Source organism: Stegostoma tigrinum, chromosome 12, assembly GCF_030684315.1.
Source record: "Stegostoma tigrinum isolate sSteTig4 chromosome 12, sSteTig4.hap1, whole genome shotgun sequence".
Classification (NCBI taxonomy): Eukaryota; Metazoa; Chordata; class Chondrichthyes; order Orectolobiformes; family Stegostomatidae; genus Stegostoma; species Stegostoma tigrinum.
Window position 1 is genome coordinate 61591244 of NC_081365.1, and position 21113 is coordinate 61612356.

At 41.7% G+C, this 21113-nt stretch overlaps 1 protein-coding gene across 7 annotated transcripts in view; it reads left to right on the forward strand.

Annotated features, from left to right (window-relative positions):
* The window catches only part of LOC125457328 (galactosylgalactosylxylosylprotein 3-beta-glucuronosyltransferase 1-like), a 100167-nt gene that overhangs the window by 68901 nt on the left and 10153 nt on the right, over positions 1–21113 (forward strand). For all 7 annotated transcript variants that reach the window (XM_048541445.1, XM_048541442.2, XM_048541441.1 and 4 more), the window contains 3 exons: positions 1782–1942; positions 12971–13494; positions 14413–14709. In XM_048541445.1, the coding sequence (XP_048397402.1) occupies positions 1831–1942; positions 12971–13494; positions 14413–14709 (933 nt within the window). In that variant the 5' untranslated portion in view covers positions 1782–1830. The remainder of the gene's footprint in view (positions 1–1781; positions 1943–12970; positions 13495–14412; positions 14710–21113) is intronic.

Here is a 21113-nt window from a genome sequence, read left to right on the forward strand (position 1 = left end):
AGCCTATAGATTGAAAGAGAAGAGACCTGTGTGATACAGTGAGGAGATGGTGTTAGGATCGATGGCATTGTACTTTACCATGTGTTCTGAAGTCTTCCAAATTATAACAAGGTCCCTACGACTGATAGTTTGGTTTATTTTATCTTCATTTCTTTTGAACAATAAATTCCTATTTTAAACCAAATTTCCAGTTGAGCATGCTTGCGTTTCGGTAGAAGACCATCACCTTAAATAAAAACAAAACAAAATATGATCTTTCAAGCCATGTTCCAGTCTGAGATCTGACTTGTCTGGGAATAATGTCAGCTAGGCTTTTGCTTTCTTTTTTTGAGGAAGGATCTGTTTGCCAAAGCAGGAGTGAAATCAATGTCCACTAGGCTGGTTCCTGAAATAGTAGGTCTGTCCTATGACAAATTGAAGAGACTGGGACAATGCAATATAGAGTGTAGACCATTCAGATGGGTCGATGCAGGAAGAATGTTGCCCCTTACTGAGAGCCTAGACCTAGGAAGCAGTGTTCAAATCAAATGTAGGCCGAATAGGTCTGAGGTGAAGGGGAATTTCTTTACTCAGAACATGAAGATGTTTTGGAATTGCTTACTTCAGAAGAAAGTAGAGGTTCAACTGTGGAATTTATCCAGACAGAGGCAGATATATTTCTAAATATTAACGATGCAAAGTGATATGAAGATCATGTGGGAAATGCCACTCAGGTGAAAGATCAGCCATGGTGTAGTTGAATAATGGAACAGGACCAATGAGCCAAATGGCTGACTTCAGCTCCTTTTTCCTTTGTTTTATTAAACCACCTGGAACCTTAGTTCAATGAATGATCTGCTGACAGATTTGAGTATGGTAAGTGTCGGTTGAAAAACATTTAATTCTTGTGTTGCTCAGGCATTAAGAACTGGATGGAAGGATTGAGTTGTGTCATTATTTTACATAATGTAGAAACAAAAAGTTCAAGAAAATGCGAGACAACACGGTGTGAAGCTGGATGAACACAGCAGGCCAAGCAGCATCAGAGGAGCAGGAACGTTGATGTTTCGGGTGGAGACCCTTCTTCTTGACCCGAAAAGTCAGCCTTCCTGCTCCTCTGATGCTGCTTGGCCTGCTGTGTTCATCCAGCTTCACACCGTGTTGTCTCAGATTCTCCAGCATCGGTAGTTCTTACTATCTCTGTAACAATTCTAGAAAATGCTCTTGAATTCAGTACTTAGGCAACGCTGCACATTGGGAATGTCAACTTTTCCGTGAAACATAAAATTGAGCATCTGCCCGGTCTGCCCCCTCTCAGTCAGACATATAAAATGGCATGACTCCTTTGGAAGAAAGTAAGAAAGCTCTGCTTAGAATCCTGACAGGTAGCTCAACAAACATTGCTAAATTCGATTATCTGTCTCACTGCTGCTTACAGGAGATCACTGGATATAAATTGCATTGTTATGTTTCTCTGGATTGCAACAGTGGTGATGTTTTAAAAGTACCTCATTGACTGTAAAGTCTTTTGCAACGTTGTAAGGTATAAAATGCACCTTGTCAATCCAAGTTACTTATTTATTAATAGATGTACAAATCTGATTTGAACACAATGACTGAGCATTGTAGAACCACATAGTTTTAAGGTTTACAATTAAATTTATAAACGCAATCACTGTTTGAAACATACTGTTAGGATTTTCATCATATTGCTTATAAATAATATAAAATGTAAACACTAGCATATCTTCCTTTCAGATTGACATCATCTTAATGATATTCTTTTCCTGTTATATTTGAAGGTACGGATGAAGAAATGAGGCACTTTTCCTACTGTAAGTTCACAACAATATGCTAAGACGAAGAAACCTTCTCACTGCAATTCTGATTGCTTTACCCTGGACCATATTGCTGACCATCTGGCACCAGAACTCAGGGGTTTTCTACCTTGCCATTCAGAAAAGTAGGTGACCTTCACATTGTAATTTTAGAGATTTAATTAGCTATGAATTAAAAACAGCCTTAATTTTCCTGGCCAACACTTAGTAGAATAAAAGATAATTGAGTTTACTTATTATGGGGGACGATAGTGGGATAACTCTTGCCTTACTCTCCATCTTCGGTCCGCCTCCCCCTCTCTCCCTATTTATTCCAGTTCCCTCCCCCCATCCCCCTCTCTGATGAAGGGTCTAGGCCCGAAACGTCAGCTTTTGTGCTCCTGAGATGCTGCTTGGCCTGCTGTGTTCATCCAGCCTCACATTTTATTAACTCTTGCCTTTGCTTGGTTGACCTTGGCAAAGATGAGTGAGTGTTTTAGACTGTTTTGACTGTTAAGATTTTCAGTGACAAGCACATTGCAGGCTTTTGGTAAGTTTAAACCAAAAGAAAATATAAATGTTTATTCTCACAGCACCCAGAATGTAAATGCAATGAGCATACTCACTTCTCTAAGAAAATAGACACACGCAAATAAGATTTGATAGATCAGAGCATGTAGTTAGATTATTAACAGGATACAGGAATCAAGTCATATTCAAATTTAGTTCCTTAAAGTATGCATGATGCAGGGCTGGCTGGGCTCCCTCTTGTAGTTCTTTGAATAAGAATGGAAGTTAGAAGTCTTGGGATTTCCAGACCAGGTTATGGCTGTGATGAGCTCTTCATGTGAAAATGCATTCATCACTGCTCACTGTGTGGGTTGACTGGTTGACAGGCAGTGTTCTATTCTTTTGGCTGAAGGAATTGTCCTGTTGGTTTCAAGACCAGAAACTCTTGCATCTGTCCAGTTGTTGTACTGATGAGCTTTATTATCTGAACATAGTTTTGCTGATATGATCAATATTTCAATTGACCACCACATCCAGCGCTATTTACATTTTAAGACATTTTCATAAGTCTGTACAGCAATGAGTTAATCCTTTGTGCAGGAGTTACAGAAGGTCATACCACCCTGGGTGTTCATCTTGGGTCAAGATAAATTGTCCACATCTTTTGTTGTTCTTTCATTTATTTAGGAAAAAAATTGCCTTCATTTCCATACACTCATAGCCATGTGACACAACAGTGATGCTAGGAAATCAGCAAATTGTCTGACAGCTGCTTCATTCCACTCAGGAGTATATATTAACATTAATGTTAATTATAATGTTAACTATATGTCAAAATAAATCACAACTAAATCCCAAAGGCTCTCTCTATGGAAAATCAATGGTGGCACCTTTGTAGTTTCCAGAGATATCTATTATTTCTGGCCATTCAGAAAATCTGCCAGTCAATGTGATACGGTTTTCACTTCGAAGAGATCTCAAATTAGTAAAACTCGATGTGTCATCTCTTACATTCTTGCAGTTTAGAGAAATTCAAAGACTGGTTGAAAGAATTATACACCATGAATTGGATACAATTCCCAACTATACAATAATACTTTGTCTGACTGTATCAGCTTTCATTATTTGTTTGCATTGGTATCAGGCAAGAATATTATTGATTCCTTGATTTTTATTTAGTCAGTGAAAGATATACCTGAAAAATACCTCATGCCAGTTATTCATTGCACTAATAGTGCCTCACTGAGACGTCACTGACAAATATTTCATACTATGAAGGAAACATTTCTGAACTTGCACAGCATAAGATGAGTGCTGCAATTCAAAAACATGAGGAGAAATTTAACTTTTTCATGCAAAAGCACATTTTAGCTTTGGGGATATTGAGCAGATTCTTTCCAGCCATGTGCGGTCGGGTCAAGGACTTAGGCATAGGAAAGTCCAAGACACTGAAGTAGGATCATGATCTCCTTTCTCGCTTTCCTGGGGGCAGCAATGAGGGTGAATGATGAACTCCCTTTGATCTGTGGCAGAGCAAGTAAGGAATGGTTGGCTGCAGCAAGACCATTGACCACCAATATCACTTCATCGAGGACAATCATGGACAGACAATAAACTGTTGGCTGAGCCAGAGACACCCACATTCCATGAGTGATGAATAAAAGTGTTGAGAAGTGACAGAATGCTTTAACCCAGAGTCTTGGCTTTCCAAACAGAGGCCTGATTTCCCGAGCTATCACCAGGGTCACTGGGATAGGTACACCAGAAGAGCTTCTTCGGTGAAATCTACAATCTGGGAAGGTTTTGATTAGTTGCACTGAACAGCTTCAGCCACAGCTATTTAGAGACTGCTGATCTGAGCTCTTCCTCTCTCATACTTCACGGGTGATTGTCAATTTCTCAGCAGAAACTTAACCCCACCTTGCATTTCAGTCACTTTCAGCGACACCTCCCTGTTGCCTATAATGTGGAAGATGTTTAAGCAACTTCACTTTACAACTTTGCTGATGTCCGATAGCAGAGGCCAAAACACTTCTAAGGACTCTGACAGCAACCGGAGTATCAAAGCAGCAACATAAACTGCCTCCACAGCTGCATGCCTTTCCTCAGTTGGGTGTAAAATCCAGCTCCACGACTGTGAGAGCACCAATACCAGGTCTAGACGCAAGCAGATGATCTCTCTCAACATGTCTGAATACTGAGTCCTTGGGAGACTGAGGGGCTTGCTGCAATTCACTGCTGACATCCACAAACTCCTGGATCAAGACTTCTTTCCAATGGAGCAGGTACACACGTTACGCTGCCTATCACTGGAGGGTGACCTATCCATGCACCTCCCTTCCCAGAGCCAACTCCCTGTTCTTAGCAAGTTGAGCAAGAAGAGAAAGCAAAGGCAAGGTATTGGCTTGTCTCTAGAGAATGGAAGGGCAGCATTTGGTGGAGGGTGAAGACAAAGTATACTTTTTTGTTTATTTTTTATTTATGGGATGTTAGCATCACTGACTAAGCCAGAATTTAATCCTATCCCTAATTTCACCACAGCACGTGGTGGTGAGCTGTCTTCTTGAACTGCTACAGTCCTTGGAATCCAGTTCAGACACATTGAGAGCTATTCGGAAGGGAAGTCCAGGATTCTGATTGTGCAACAGTGAAGAATTGGCAATATAGTTCAAAGTCTGGAAAGTGTTGTTTGGAGTAGGTGATTTTCCTATGCATCCACTGTTCTTGTCTCTCTAGATGAGAGATTGTGAGTTTGGAAGGTGCAGTTGAAGGAGCCTTGGTGAGCAAATGCAGTGCTTTTGTGGATGGAACAGATTGCTGACCTTTGTGGAGCTTCTTCCTTCAGTGAGTTGCTGATTGGTCCACTATCATTTACTGCTAGACATGACAGAACTGCAGAGTTTCAATCTGATCTGCTGCTTGTGGAATCACTGAGTTCTGTCTATCATGTGCTGCCTATGATGTTTGGCATGCGAGTAGTGCAGAGTTGCAGCTTCACAACTGTTTGGTGTGGCACCTGATTTTTTTTGCCCCACTTATTTCATACCATCGTGGGTTCCTGGATTCTCTTGAAAGACTGTCTGCATGTTGGAGGGATCATCTCCATCTGCTCACTTCATCAGCTACTTCCAAGCATACCTGCTAACTCACCAATCCTTGGGATAAAGAGTCAGCGAGACCTTTTAATCCGTGTTGTTATCCCTTTAATTCGAAATCCATCCTTTGTCTAAATTGATGGATCATCTTGTTCAACAACCTGAACTGATCCAGGAGTCCTGAGGTGCAATAACAGTTAATTTCCTTTCAGGGAAGTGGAATAATCGAACACATAAATTGTGAGTTAGTTGGGTTCCAAATCTGAAAATAGTTTAATTGTTTTGGCAGTGACAAAGTTGAAAAGATTCTGCCTGATAACTCAATCAATATTGAATACAGAGGACAATAGATAATTTAATATCTGAGATCAATTCCTTCTCAAATTCAATGGAGCTAGTGTCTACATGATATTACAAATTCTGGTCCAGCTTTCTTTTCAACAATGTAGTCTCAGTTATCTTCCTATCCCTGGGGAGAATTGTATTTTCTGATATAAAGTTTGCGTAGACACACTCGAAAACTACCTCCGTGAACACAGTTTGAGAAGAGTCGCCTACAGCTGAAGACACAAAGATGGACGTTCCCCTTTAGTACAAAGATAAAAAACTTTGGTGGGATATAGCATTTATCATTATTTCAGGCATCAGCGTAGACATGACATTAAACATACAATACAGAAGAAGGCCATTTGGTCCAACTAGTCAGTACTAATGTTTACATTCCTTATGAGTCTCCTCCCAGTGCCATGTTCCATTTATCACATTCACTTAACAAGTGAAAGGGCTTCCGTTTCAGAACGAGGCACAAATTTTTTTCTGATCAGGTATCAAATATCTTAGTTGGCAGGACAGCTAGTTTGTGATGCAGATTGATGCCAACAGCATGGGTTCAGTTCCTTCACAAGCTGATGTTACCATGAATGACTCTCCTTCTTGACCTCTCCCGTCACCTGAAGTATGCTGACCATCAGATTAAACCTGGAACCAATTGTTTCTCTGTAATGAGAGCAGTCTGCTGGGACTATGACAACTTTATATTTAACTCCCATTCCAGTTGCCTCACCTCAGCCTTTCAACATATCTGTTATAAATATTGCATGCATTCATCTAGTTCTTTGTGAACCCATCTAAGACATTCACCTCATCGACTTCCTGAGGCAATGAGTGCCACATTCTAACCAATCTCTGCGTAAAGAAATGTCACTCTGTTTCCTTATTAGTGACAATCCATATTAAACTCACAAGTTTTGGGTTCTACATATGTGGAAACATTCCCTCCACATCTATCTTAGCCCAACCCATTCAGTTTTTTTAAAGAACTCAATAAGACCACCTTTAAGTCTTCCTTTTTCTGCTTACTTTCATTCCTCTCTTGTTTATCGTTTGAGGTGAAAATGCTCATGTTTGTTAACTGGGTGTTTGGTAGTTCCTCAGTGGGCACCCTCAATGACTGCTGAGGCTGACTCTTGTTGAGAATGTTCTGCTGTAAATGGGGGAGGAATTTTCAGACAACTGATTTTGGATTTCCTGCCTAGGCTTTGCCTCGCTTTCATTTTTATTTGATATATGTTTGCTTCTGAAGAAGGTTGCACCATATGTTGTTTTATTGAGAGATGTATAGCAATCCTAGGGAGTTTCACCCAGGACTCAATGTCAATATCAGAACTCCTAAGTGAGACATTCACTCCTAAGTGAGACACTTCCTTTGACTGCCCAAAGAGTACATCCCAGACTCAAGCTTTCTGTAAAACTTTGGTCAGTGAGTGTCAAGCATTTTGGCTACACCAACAATCCAAAACAGTTATGTCTATCTCATGATGGTGTGAATGCTTGACTTATCACCTTCGGTGAGCACCTCAGTGTGGAATATTTTGCCCTGCTATCTGATCTTCAGGAGCTTCCAAAGGCAGCTCAAATGAAAGAGGTATGGCGCTGCTACATTGTCCAAGTCTTGTATGTGTAGAACATATTGAACATGTCTACTTCACTTTAGACTCTCAGTTTGGTAAGCAGATTTACTCACCTTCATTTCAAGAACAATGATGCAGGTTCTGGTCATGGACTGAAATTCTGGATTCAAGATAAGGCTTTCCTTAAGCAGGCTGGTCCATTACTTGGTGCTGATTGTAAGATTGAAGTTGTTATGTGGATCGGAGGACAGGTTTGTGCTGCATTTCATGTTTAGCTCTGAACCATAAGTCAATGAACAATCATAGTCTTTCATAAATGTGGAGATTAGAACTATGCACAGTAATCTGCGGCAACTAAGATCCTGTTCAAGTTTAACTTACCTTCATTACTTTTGAATTGCGTATACCAAGAAATAAATGCTAGTTTGTTGATATTTACAATTGGTTTGCTACCCTCTGTTGCTTCTCTTAATGATCTCTTCAACTGTAACTTTCGTTGCTCTTATTAAGCTTTCAATTTTCTGAGGTAAAATGTGTCTGTTTTCCTTACCAAAGTGCACCACTTCACAATTATCTATGTTAAAATTCATTCACCACTTAACTGCCCAGTCTACTTTTGTTACATTGCATTTCTTCTCTCTGTCAACTACAAATCCTAGTTTTATATTAGATGTAAATTTAACGTAAATTTTGCATTGCAGGAAATGCTACAATGATCCTGTGCAACACCATGTTCTGTTTTGTTTTCCCTACTTGATCTTGTAGCCACAGTAGTTATATGGATGATCCAGTCTTTTTTTCTGGTCAATGCTAACATATAGGATATTTATAGGAGGAGAATCAGCAATAGAAATGTCATTGAATGTCTAGAAGTGATGGCTAGATTCCCTCTTGCTGAAGTTGATCATTGCCTGGTACTTGGATTAAGTGACACTTGGTAACAGAACCAAAGGCAGGAATCACTTTTCATGCAGCGAGTGGTTAGGACCCGAAATACACTGCCTGAGAGTGAGGTGAAGGCACATTCAGCTGTGACTCACGAGAGAATTGGACCGTTGTCCGATTCAGGAGGATTTGACAGGCTATAGATAAATGCTGATGAGTGGGACTGGCTGAAATCTTCTTCCAAAGAGGCAATATGAACAAAAAGGCTGGAATATCTCTTTCTGTACTGTAATCATTCTACATGATATTTGTTTCAAGCACGTCATGATCTGTGATAATAAAGTGTGAAGGTGGATGAACACAGCAGGCCAAGCAGCATCTCAGGAGCACAAAAGCTGATGTTTCGGGCCTAGACCCTTCATCAGAGAGGACCCTTCATCAGCATTCTCCAGCATCTGCAGTTCCCATTATCTCACGTCATGATCTGTGTTTGGCTTTGTGGTGTCTATATATGGTGTCATATCATGTTTAACTGATTTGGGGAAAACAATAGACAGAATTTAACTGTTATGATAGGGGGTGTGTCCTCCTTCCAGCTGCCTGATGTTTCGGCTTGTTTGAGGGGAATTACACCCTCGAAATCCTGGCTATGGTATCCACAGAATGACGTCTGCCTCATCCCACCTGAGATGTTTTAGCCTGTCCCCAAGTGCTGCTAGTCAAGCAGCTCTATACTGCATCCAGCGCCACCATGGGTAGTGGCCAGAACTGGTACTGCAGTATAACCCATGCAGTGAAGGGAGCATGAGGAATAAGGTAACTTGAGCTAGTTGGGGCCAGAAAGATAAGCGCCAGTAAAGGATGGATTAGTATTTAGTCCGCATGGAGACCTTCACTAATGGGAAACCCAACAATGAGATGTCAACCTGGTGAAGATACCATACATTACTATTTGCATGCCAAGCAACATAAGTAGGAGGTGATAGCCCCAGATCTAAATAATCCCACAAACAAAGGATCAGATCCTAGCTCTGCAGTCCTGCCACTCGTGAATGGTAGTGAACAATTAAACAACTCACTGGAGGAGGAGGCTCCACAAATATCCCCATCATCAAAATTAGAAAAGGCCAACACATCTGTGCAAAAGATACAGTGGAAGCATTTGCAACAATCTTCAGCCAGTGGATGATCCATCTCAGCCTACTCCCATGCTGCCCAGATAGCAGCCTTCAATCAATTCAATTCACTCCATGTGATATCACGAAACAGTTGGAGGCATTGCTTACTGCAAAGTTTAGGAGCCTGACAACATTCCAGCAATAGTACTACAGACATGTGTTCTAGAACTTGTAACTCCCTCAGCCAATCTCTTCCAACACAGTTACAACACTGGCATCCACTCAGCATTGTGGAAAATGGCCCAGGTATATCCTGTAACCAAAAGGGAAGACAAATCCAATCCAGCCAATTACCGTGCAGTCAGTCTCCTCTTGATCATCAGCAAAGTGATGGAAGGTGTCATTAACAGTGCTATCAAGCAGCCCCTGCTCAGTAACGCCCAGTTTGGGTTTCACCGGGGTCACTCAGCTTCTGATATCCTCACAGCCTTGGTTCAAACATGGATGGAAGAGCCAAATTCCAGAGGTGAGGTGTGAGTGACAGCCCTTGAACATCAAGCTCGCATTGTACCAAGTGTGCCATCAAAGAGCTCTGGTAAAATTGTAGTCAGGAGGAATCTGGAGCAAATTCACCATTGGTTGGAGCCATACCTGGTACCTAGGAAGATGTTTGTGGTTGCTGGAGATCAGTCATCTCAGCTCCAGGATATCTCTACAGGGGCTCCTCAGGGTAGTGTCCTAGGCCTAACCATCTTCAGCTGCTTTATCAATGACCTTCCCTCCATTATAAGGTCAGAAGTGAGGATGTTCGCCAATGATTGGTGCTGAAACATTGTGTATTCGCAGCCCCTCAGATATTGCAGCAGCCCATATTGAAATGTAGCAAGATCTGTACAATAGCCAGGATTGGGTAGCCAAGTGGGAAGTAATACACAGATACCAGGCAAAGACCATCTCCAGTAAGAGACAATCTGACCACTGTGCCTTGACACTCAAGGGTGATACAATCACTGAAACACACACTATCAACATCATGGGGATACCATTGACCAGAAACTCAAATGGACTCGCTTTATACATAGATCAGAGCTGGATGAACACAGCAGGCCAAGCAGCATCAGAGGAGCAGGAAAGCTGACATTTCCAGCCTAGATCCTTCTTCAGGCCCAAAACGTCAGCCTTCCTGCTCCTCTGAAGCTGCTTGGCCTGCTGTGTTCATCCAGCTCTACACTTTGTTATCTCAGATTCTCCAACATCTGCAGTTCCTGCTATCTCGCTATATAAATATAGTGGATACAAGAGCAGGCCAGAGGCTAGGAATACTACAGCAAGAACTCACTTCCTGACTCCCCAGAGTTTGTCTGTTATTTACAAAGACAAGACAGGAGTGTGATGGACACTCAAGAAGCTTGACACCATTCAGGACAAAGCAGCCCATTTGATTGACACTATAACCACAAATATCCACTCCCTCTGCCACCGAAGCTCAGTAGTAGCAGTGTGTACTATCCAGAAGATGCACTGCAGAAATTCAACAAAGATCCTTCGGCAGCACCTTCCAAACCCACGACCACTTCCATCACGAAGGACAAGGGCAGCAGATACATGGGAATACCACCACTTGCACATTCCTCACCAGGCAACCCCCCATCCTTGACTTGGAAATATGTCATTGCTTCTTAACTGTGTTTGGTCAAACTCCTGGAATTCCCTAAGGACAATGCTGGTCAACCTACACCAAGTGGACTGCAGTAGTTCAAGGCAGCTCACCCCCACCTTCTCAAGGTCAGTTAGGGATGGGCATTAAATGCTGTCCAGCCAGCGTTGCCCTTGTCCTATGAGTAAATTTTTTAAGAGGTCCCTTACCTCCTGTGGTCCTTTCCTCATAAAGGGTCCTCCTTACTAGGCCATTGGCAAACCCACCAGTGTTTACCCCACAGCTTGTCTGTAGGTAGAGCCTGTCTGACCATTACTCAATACCATTTCCTTTGGTTAAGCAGAGGGGATTGAAGGTACAAAAGCAGCAGGATGTCCACTCTATATGTTCCCACTCAATTGTTCAGCGCCTCCCCTACCCCAGTGTTAACACTGAATTTACCTCCAAGCAGGACATTTAATCCCACCCTATAAATCAGGCATGAAATCATCTATATCTGGTTGATTATCCCCGTATCATGTTTGACTCTTTCTGGATGGAATCATCCTGAAGCAGTTTCAAAGACAGGACACCAACTGGCAAAAAGGTAGTTGGGCCAGTTGCCTAATGTGAACTTATCTTTAAAGGATCTTGCCAGAGACTGGGCACATTAGCACCAGATACTCAGTTAGCAGCAGTGGGTAGCTAATGAATGGCAATTAAATAGGCACGTGGACTCAGATTTGCAATGCTGCCGGATTTTATCTGAGGCCAAATCCCAGCAGATCACTGGAGTGGCCACTCAGGAGCGAACCAGCACACCAGTAAGGTCTCATTTGGGGACCCCAGTGCATCTGCAGTACAATTTCCCCTCCACAATGTTGACTTGATAGCTGCATATGCTTATTGTTATTGATTCGTTTTCACATCTGCAGTGTATGATTCTATCTTGAGTCTCCCTGCTCGATCAACTGTACCCAACAGTCTCAGTGGGGCTCTGGCCATCCCGAGATTCAGATAGCCACAATGGCCTCCCTGTTGTGGAGCCATCAACTCTTCCTCATTTGATGGGGCTTCGAGAGGCTACCTCTCAGTTGGCTGGCTCTGGGAAATTCACATGAGTAGCATTATTGAGAGATCATTAGGAAAGGGACTGCCTCAGGCCTTAGCAAGCTTATAAAGAGCAAGGTAATAAGAATTCGCACACAACCCCCACCTCCTACATCTGATTCAGTATTATTGCGATCTGGTAATGTTCTAACTGCAACAGGTTTTTTCTGATTGATATCACAGTTGGCAAGATCTCTGTTCATCTTGATCTGGTCAGGTCATGTCTGAGAATTGGTTTGATACTACTTGAATCTGCTTTGGTATATCTGTAATAAAAGTAAATACTGTTGATGCTGGAAATTCTGAAATAAAACAGAAAATGCCAAAGAACTTCAATAGGTCTGGTAGCATGTATGGAGAGAAACAGTTGATACTTCAGAACTTTCCGCAGATGAGTCATACCAGATTTGAAATGTTAACTCTGTTTCTCTCTTTATGGATACTACCAGGCCTGCTGAGTTTCTCCAGCATTTTCTTGTTTTGAGACAGATTAGCTTCCTTAGTTTCTTTCTTAAACTCTGACCAATGGAAGATATTCCATTAATGAAGCTATGAACAAATACCCACTGGTGTTTGTATCATGCAATCATTTGTCATTTAATTTACTCTTTTTGCCACCCTATCACACACCTTTTCTTTTGTTCTTCCAGATCTCTGTTCCCTCCCTTCCACCAACTCCAAGTCTATTAATGTTCCATCTTTCCTCAGTTCTGTTGAAAGGTCATCTCGACCTGAAACATCATCTCTGTCTGTCTCCACAGTTATGATCTAACCTGCTCTTTCCACCACTGTTGATTCCTTTCAGAACTCCTACATCCACAACATTTTGCGTTTCTATTAATGGTGCTGTTTATTGAAAGACACAAGGCCTCAGCAATAACTTGAATATCTCTAATCATTTCCTTTTCAGAGGAGCCTGATAATGGAACTAAAAGAATACTCGCCAACAGCTCTCAAAGCAAAGAGGAACAAAGTGTCTGTGTGCACCAGGAAACAAAACTTACTCAGCAGGTCATCAAACTGGAATACATATATAGCAGACCCCCACAGTGGTCCCAGTCCTTACCAACCATCTACGTCATAACACCAACCTATACTAGACCGGTTCAGAAAGCAGAGCTGACCAGACTAGCTAACACTTTCCTCCATGTGCAGAACTTACACTGGATTGTTGTAGAGGACACCCCTTGGAGGACCAGTTTAGTAGCACTGCTGCTGGAAAAGAGTGGATTGAACTTCACACACCTGAACATACAAAGCCCAAAAAGTGTGAAGATGGGCCTCAGTAAATCATCTCGCACTCCAAGGGGCACTTTGCAAAGAAATTTGGGTCTGCACTGGTTGAGAGACAAATTGAATCCTAATGAATCATCAGAGGGCGTGGTTTATTTTGCTGATGATGACAACACTTACAGTTTGGAACTCTTTGAGGAGGTGCTCCCCTTTATATCAAAGCATAAGCATTTAACTGTTATGCTCTGCAGTGATCTATTACTTTACAACCTTTGTTTATCACAGTCACTGTATAAATAATGTTTATTATAAATTGTGTGATGTCATAATGAACATTTAACAGGTACTGTTAGCTTATTCCTACCAGTAAAACCAGTAAAGTTAGTTGAAAATTTGCTAATTAAAAACAGTATCAGTTAAACATTACTGCAGGGTGGTTGCAAAGCTGCAGTTTTAAGTAAAGATTGAACAGAAGTCCTCAACTAAATAGAAAGTTGAACATAAGTTCTAAACTTTGCTGGTATTTGGGTGTCGGAAGTAAAAGTTTCATTAATGTTAGTTTACAGGTAGAGGGGAGGAATTTTGCAGCATGTCTTGAATTTTAGCCCTGGGGATTGAGTATTAAACATACCTTTGGAATTATTTTAATCTAACACAATTATTGTCACTAATGCAGATAGCTTATATCACAGGGTAAACTTCAGGGAAATAAATTGGAGAAAATAATGTAAACATAATTAAAATGATTTGGTGCTACTCATTGACAGTGACACTAAAAGCTAGAATCAGGTCAAGTCTGTACAGAATTTACTGTCAGAAATCAGTATTTTTGGGAACAATATGTTACAGAGCACACCAGACAATCTTTGAATACTTGGAAGATTTGAAATAGTCTAGAAGGAGCTAAGTAGCCATAAGTCTTAGAGATGGGTATACTTTGAAAGTGTTGCCAGTCCTGTTGCTAAGTTAATAGACATGCTAACCAATTCAAATAATTGCTTGCTTTTAATGTTACATTTGCAGGTAGAAATATCTCATCAATTCGAATTAAGACACACAGCCCGGTCAAACACCCATTGCAAAGTTTATATAATTCATCCCACCATTTCTATTTTTCAGATGCGATTCACAAAAAAGGTTTCGGTGTGGCCTGTAGCTTTTGTTGGTGGACTGCTCTACGAGTCTCCCAAAGTGAACACCGCAGGAAAAGTCGTCGGTTGGAAAACTGTTTTTGATCCAAATAGACCATTTGCTATCGATATGGCAGGGTTTGCAATCAACGTTAAGTTGATACTCAAAAAACCTTCAGCCAAATTTCAGCTCTACGGAGTAAAGGGAGGATACCAGGAATCCAGCTTGTTGCGGGAACTCGTAACTTTAAAAGAGCTGGAACCTAAAGCTTCAAATTGCACTAAAGTAGAGTAACGTTCCAGTTGGGACTTGATTAACACAGAGAGTTTACTTCTCCTCAACCAAACCTGTGGGTTGTGTATCAATCTATAAACTAGGATCAATCCCAAGAAGGAAGGAGCTCAAAAATGGTCTGAGGAGAGCCAGGAGGGGGCACGAGAAAGGCTTGGCAGAAGGAATCCGGGAAAACACAAAGGCATTTTACACTTACGTGAGGAATAAGAGAATGGTCAAAGAAAGAGTAGGGCCGATCAGGGATAGCATAGGGAACTTGTGTGTGGAGCCTGAGGAGGTAGGGGAAGCCCTAAATGAGTTTTTTGCTTCTGTCTTTACGAAAGAAACGACCTGTGTAGTGAATGAAACCTTTGAAGAGCAGGTGTGCATGCTGGAATGGATAGAGATAGAGGAAGCTGATGTACTGAAAATTTTGTCAAACATTAAGATTGACAAGTCGCCAGGCCCGGATCAGATTTGTCCTCGGCTGCTTTGGGAAGCGAGAAATGCAATTGCTTCGCCACTTGCGAAGATCTTTGCATCCTCGCTCTCCACTGGAGTCGTACCTGAGGACTGGAGAGAGGCAAATGTAATTCCTCTCTTCAAGAAAGGAAATAGGGAAATCCCCGGCAATTATAGACCGGTAAGTCTCACGTCTGTCGTCTGCAAGGTGTTAGAAAGGATTCTGAGGGATAAGATTTATGACCATCTGGAAGAGCATGGCTTGATCAAATACAGTCAACACGGCTTTGTGAGGGGTAGGTCATGCCTTACAAACCTTATCGAGTTTTTTGAGGATGTGACTAGTAAGGTTGATGAGGGTCAAGCTGTGGATGTGGTGTATATGGACTTCAGTAAGGCATTTGATAAGGTTCCCCATGGAAGGCTCATTCAGAAGGTCAGGAGGAATGGGATACAGGGGAACTTAGCTGCTTGGATACAGAATTGGCTGGCCAACAGAAGACAGCGAGTGGTAGTAGAAGGAAAATATTCTGCCTGGAAGTCAGTGGTGAGTGGGGTTCCACAGGGCTCTGTCCTTGGGCCTCTACTGTTTGTAATTTTTATTAATGACTTGGACGAGGGAATTGAAGGATGGGTCAGCAAGTTTGCAGACGACACAAAGGTCGGAGGTGTCGTTGACAGTGTAGAGGGCTGTTGTAGGCTGCAGCGGGACATTGACAGGATGCAGAGATGGGCTGAGAGGTGGCAGATGGAGTTCAACCTGGATAAATGCGAGGTGATGCATTTTGGAAGGTCGAATTTGAAAGCTGAGTACAGGATTAAGGATAGGATTCTTGGCAGCGTGGAGGAACAGAGGGATCTTGGTGTGCAGATACATAGATCCCTTAAAATGGCCACCCAAGTGGACAGGGTTGTTAAGAAAGCATATGGTGTTTTGGCTTTCATTAACAGGGGGATTGAGTTTAAGAGTCGTGAGATCTTGTTGCAGCTCTATAAAACTTTGGTTAGACCGCACTTGGAATACTGCGTCCAGTTCTGGGCGCCCTATTATAGGAAAGATGTGGATGCTTTGGAGAGGGTTCAGAGGAGGTTTACCAGGATGCTGCCTGGACTGGAGGGCTTATCTTATGAAGAGAGGTTGACTGAGCTCGGTCTCTTTTCATTGGAGAAAAGGAGGAGGAGAGGGGACCTAATTGAGGTATACAAGATAATGAGAGGCATAGATAGAGTCGATAGCCAGAGACTATTTCCCAGGGCAGAAATGGCTAGCACGAGGGGTCATAGTTTTAAGCTGGTTGGTGGAAAGTATAGAGGGGATGTCAGAGGCAGGTTCTTTACGCAGAGAGTTGTGAGAGCATGGAATGCGTTGCCAGCAGCAGTTGTGGAAGCAAGGTCATTGGGGTCATTTAAGAGACTGCTGGACATGCATATGGTCACAGAAATTTGAGGGTGCATCCATGAGGATCAATGGTCGGCACAACATTGTGGGCTGAAGGGCCTGTTCTGTGCTGTACTGTTCTATGTTCTATGTTCTATGTTCTAATGCATTATACTTTGAGGGAAATAGGCATTATTGGTCACTTGCACAGGATTTCAGTCAAAGTAAATATTCTAGGGAAAAATTGTAATGAAGTGTGAGATATTTGCCTCCCATTACACCAGGAATACTGCCAGTGATATGATCAATGTGTTTGGTACTTGAATGTAACAAAACCCTTTAGGCTTTGCTTTCCATTGTTGAAAACATCTGTCTCTTGGAATCCCAAGTCTGTTCCAATGTTAGCTTTCCATCATTGCGCTGGTCACAGCCATCAATGTAATAGTCAATACAGAGATAATAACAGTTCCACTCTTCCAAACTGGCTTTAACAACGATTAATTGGTGCATACAATACCCACATAAAATGAGATACTGGCCGTGGAAGTGGACTTGGCTTTGACAATGTCCTCACTGAATTTTGACCCAGCATAGAATGCATGTTATGGAAGTGGTCATGCTGTTGGGTTGGAAGGCATAGCCTTATTTCCCAGCAGTCAGCCACAAAGAATCCTCATCTTTAAACTGAGCTTCAGAATGCAGAGGGAGACACTACAATCATATCATCATTGGGCAGTAGTTGAGATAAATGCCCTGGGGACATGGATTCAAATACTACAGCAACTGGTGGAATTTAAACTTGATTAGTAAATATGAGGTATAAAGTTAGTTGCGGTACTTTTGACTGTAAAACTATGATCCATTATTGTAAAAACCTATCTGGTTCACTCCTGTCCTTTAGAGGAGGAAATCTGTATTCTTTGTCTACATGTGTCTCCTTATCCAAAGCAGTGTGATTGGCACTTCACTGAATCATACAAGTGTTACAGTACAGAAGAAGGCCAATCAGCTCATCATTTCCACACCAGAACATTGCCTGGACATCATTGCCTAGTTCCCATTTGTTGCTTTTCCTCATACCCATTATTTTTATCCAAATAATTGTCGGATGCACTCTAGCATGCCTCTTTTGAAGCCTGCCTTCATGACATGCCCAGGGAGTGCATTTCCAAACCTTTACAGCTCAAGGTGTGAAAATGTGCCCTCACTTCACCTTTGCTTCTTTCCCAGGTCACTGTAATTGCTTAATTGCTGTGAAGGTCAATTCAAGATGGGCTTCAAATGCTAACCTCAGTAGTTACGCCCACATCCCATGAATGAATGAAGGAGAACAAAATACGTAACTGAAGGCTAGCTTCAGTCATGCTGGTCATGCTACTATCATTGATTTTTGTATAAAAACTGATAGGGTTCACTGTTCTCCTCTAAGGAAGATAATCAGCTTCCCTTATCACATCTGACCTAGATCTGACTCCAGACCCACTGCAATGTAGATGGCATTTAACTATCGAGTGAAATGCCCCAGCAAACCACACTGTGGTACCAAACCCCAATAGAAAAGTTGAAGATGGATGTAACCAGATGGACCACCTAGCATTGGCCTAGACACCAGCAATGATAATAGCAAACACAGCCAGGCCAATCCTGCAAAGTCTTCCTTACTGTTATCTGGTGTTTTGGGCCAAAATTGGGACAGCTATCTTACAGACCAGACCAGCAACAACCTGACACAGTCATTCTCACAGAATCACACAGAATCATTTCTTATAGCCAGTGTTCCAGAATCCACCTTTATACAGACTCACCAGAAATATTCTATCGGGGGAGGCTGTGCAAGGGTCCTCAAAATTGGAGCTAGACCCCAGCATCTGACCATCGTGGGGAAAGGCATCTCCTGATGATTACCATCAGTAAGCATCCATGTTGAAAATCACTTGAAAGAAGCACTGAGGTTGGCAAAGGAATAGCATGTGTTGTAGGTGTGGGAGTTAATGTCTGTCACTAACAGTGGCTCAGTAGCAGCACTAGCTGAATCCTGAAGAATAAATTGGGTCTGTGGTAGATGGTAATGAAAACAACAAGAGGAAAGTTTTAGCAGACCTTATCCTCACTTGTCTACCTGTAGGAAATGCAATAGCCCATTATAGTATTGGTAGGAATGATTGCCGCATAGTCTTTGCGGAGATGGAATCATGTCTCTACAGTGTGAACACCCAACGCTGTGTTCAGTGGTAACACCGCTATGCTAAATGAAATAGATTCAGAATAAATACAGCAAATCAAAATTGAGCATCCATGAATCATTATCGGCCATCAGTAGTAGCAGAATTTTGTTCAACCACAACCTGTAACTTCATTTTCTAGCATGACGTAGTTACAAGGTGACCAATGCTAATAACTGAATATTCCTTAGGATCTGACATTTCAGAAGGACAGGGAAAAACATGAAAAGTGCAATGGTAGCTCTAATAATAAATGTTGACATCAGGTGCAATAGAAATAAACAACTGAGACGTGGTGGTGCCAGTGTTGGACTGGGGTGGACAAAGTCAGAAATGACATGACACCAGCTTATAGTCCAACAGGTTTATTTAAAATCACAAACTGTCAGAGCACTGCTCCTTCGTCAAGTGAAGACCTGATGAAGGAGCAGTGCATTGAAAGCTTGTGATTTTAAATAAACCTGTTAGACGATAACCTGGTGTCATGTGGCTTCCCGTTAAATAACAGAGTAGCTTTTTGTGGGCCCTTGAATAGTAGCTTCATTATAGGATCGAGAAACAATGGGGCTTGTAAGAAATGTGCTGCAATAATCATAGATAATTTCAACCTTCACATAGATTGGACAAATTAAAATTGGCAAAGCTAGTATGGGGATAGAGTTAATAGAAGGTATTTGAAATAATATTTTATAACAATATATGCTGGAACAAACAACTGAGTGTTTTGTTTTACACCTTCAAATATATAATGATGTAAGGTTAATTAATGAACTCACATAAAATTAAGAAAGAACAATCATATTGTGATAGAACTTCACACACTGTGTTAGGATGAGAAATGGTGGTATAACATCAGTGTATTAAGCTTAAATTAAGACAATTACAAGGATATATGGGTGTGTTTGGCTCAAGTGGACTCAAGTTACAGATTAAAAGATAAAGTGATCAGATCTATCATCATCTTTTAGATTGGCAGGGCGGGCACAAGGGCTGAATGGTCTACCGTTGTTCTAATTTGTGCATTTAAATGTTTGTATGTTGTACAGAAATAGTGCAAAATGTTTAAAAATTTTGCAGTTCTTAACAATTACATATTTTATAGCCAAATCTATGAGAAAGATGCACCATTTGTAGCAAACTAAGGAAAGGATATATTTATATTAGAAGCAGTTCAGAATGTTCATAAAATTGGTTGAGTTGTTGAACTGAAAGGGTTCTTTTATGCGGAAGCATTGAGTGATTTAGATCTATATTCACCGGACTTTAAAAGAATGAAAGACAATTGCGCTGAAACAAAAGAGATTCTGAGGTGACTTTACAGGCTATATGCTGAAAGGGTGTTTGTTTTGCATTTTGACAAGGAATTAGAACTGGAGACCACACATTGAAAGAAGGAGGTGTCTGAGATAGAGATCAGTAGAAATTTCTTCTGTCAGAGTATCTTTGGAATTTGCTTCCACAGAGAGCAGTGGATGCAGAGTCATTAACAAAATGTTCAAGCTTGATTTTTGATTGATGAAATACTCAAAGGTTTTACGGATGGGCAGGAAAGTGTAGCTAAGAACACAATCTGATAACCACAATCTTGTTAAACATTGCAGTAGGCTCAAGGGATCAGTCGGCCTGTATTTGTTAGTATTTCTGAGCATCTTATGATAGCTGTCAAGCCAAGGGATCAACCTTGTTTCACTAAAGAACGTAGCTGAATATGTCAGGCACGGTACCAAGCCTGAGTTGAAATGAGTTGCCAACCTGATGAAGCTACAGCACAGGTCTACTGATGGATCAAACAATGGAAGAAGCATGTGACAGACAGGGCTAAATGATGCCACAAACAAAGGAACATACAAAAACTCTGCAGTCTTGCCATATCCATACAACAAGATGTAGAGCTGGATGAACACATCAGGCCAAGCAGCATCGCAGGAGCAGGAAAGCTGACATTTTTGGCCGAGACCCTTTCTGAAGAAGGGTCTAAGCCTGAAACATCAGCTTTCCTGCTCCTGTGATGCTGCTTGACCTGCTGTGTTCATCCAACTCTACATCTTGTTGTCTTGGATTCTCCAGCATCTGCAGTTTCTACTATCTCATATCCAGTCCTGAATTGTGGTGGACAATTAAGCAACTAACCAGAGGGAAAGGCTCCACAAATATCCCAATCCACAATGATGGTGGAGCCCAGGGCATCAGAGCAGAAGATAAGGCTGAAGCATTTACTCCAAGTGCGGCCGCACTTGGAGTATTGCGTACAGTTCTGGTCACCGCATTATAAGAAGGATGTGGAAGCTTTGGAAAGGGTGCAGAGGAGATTTACTAGGATGTTGCCTGGTATGGAGGGAAGGTCTTACGAAGAA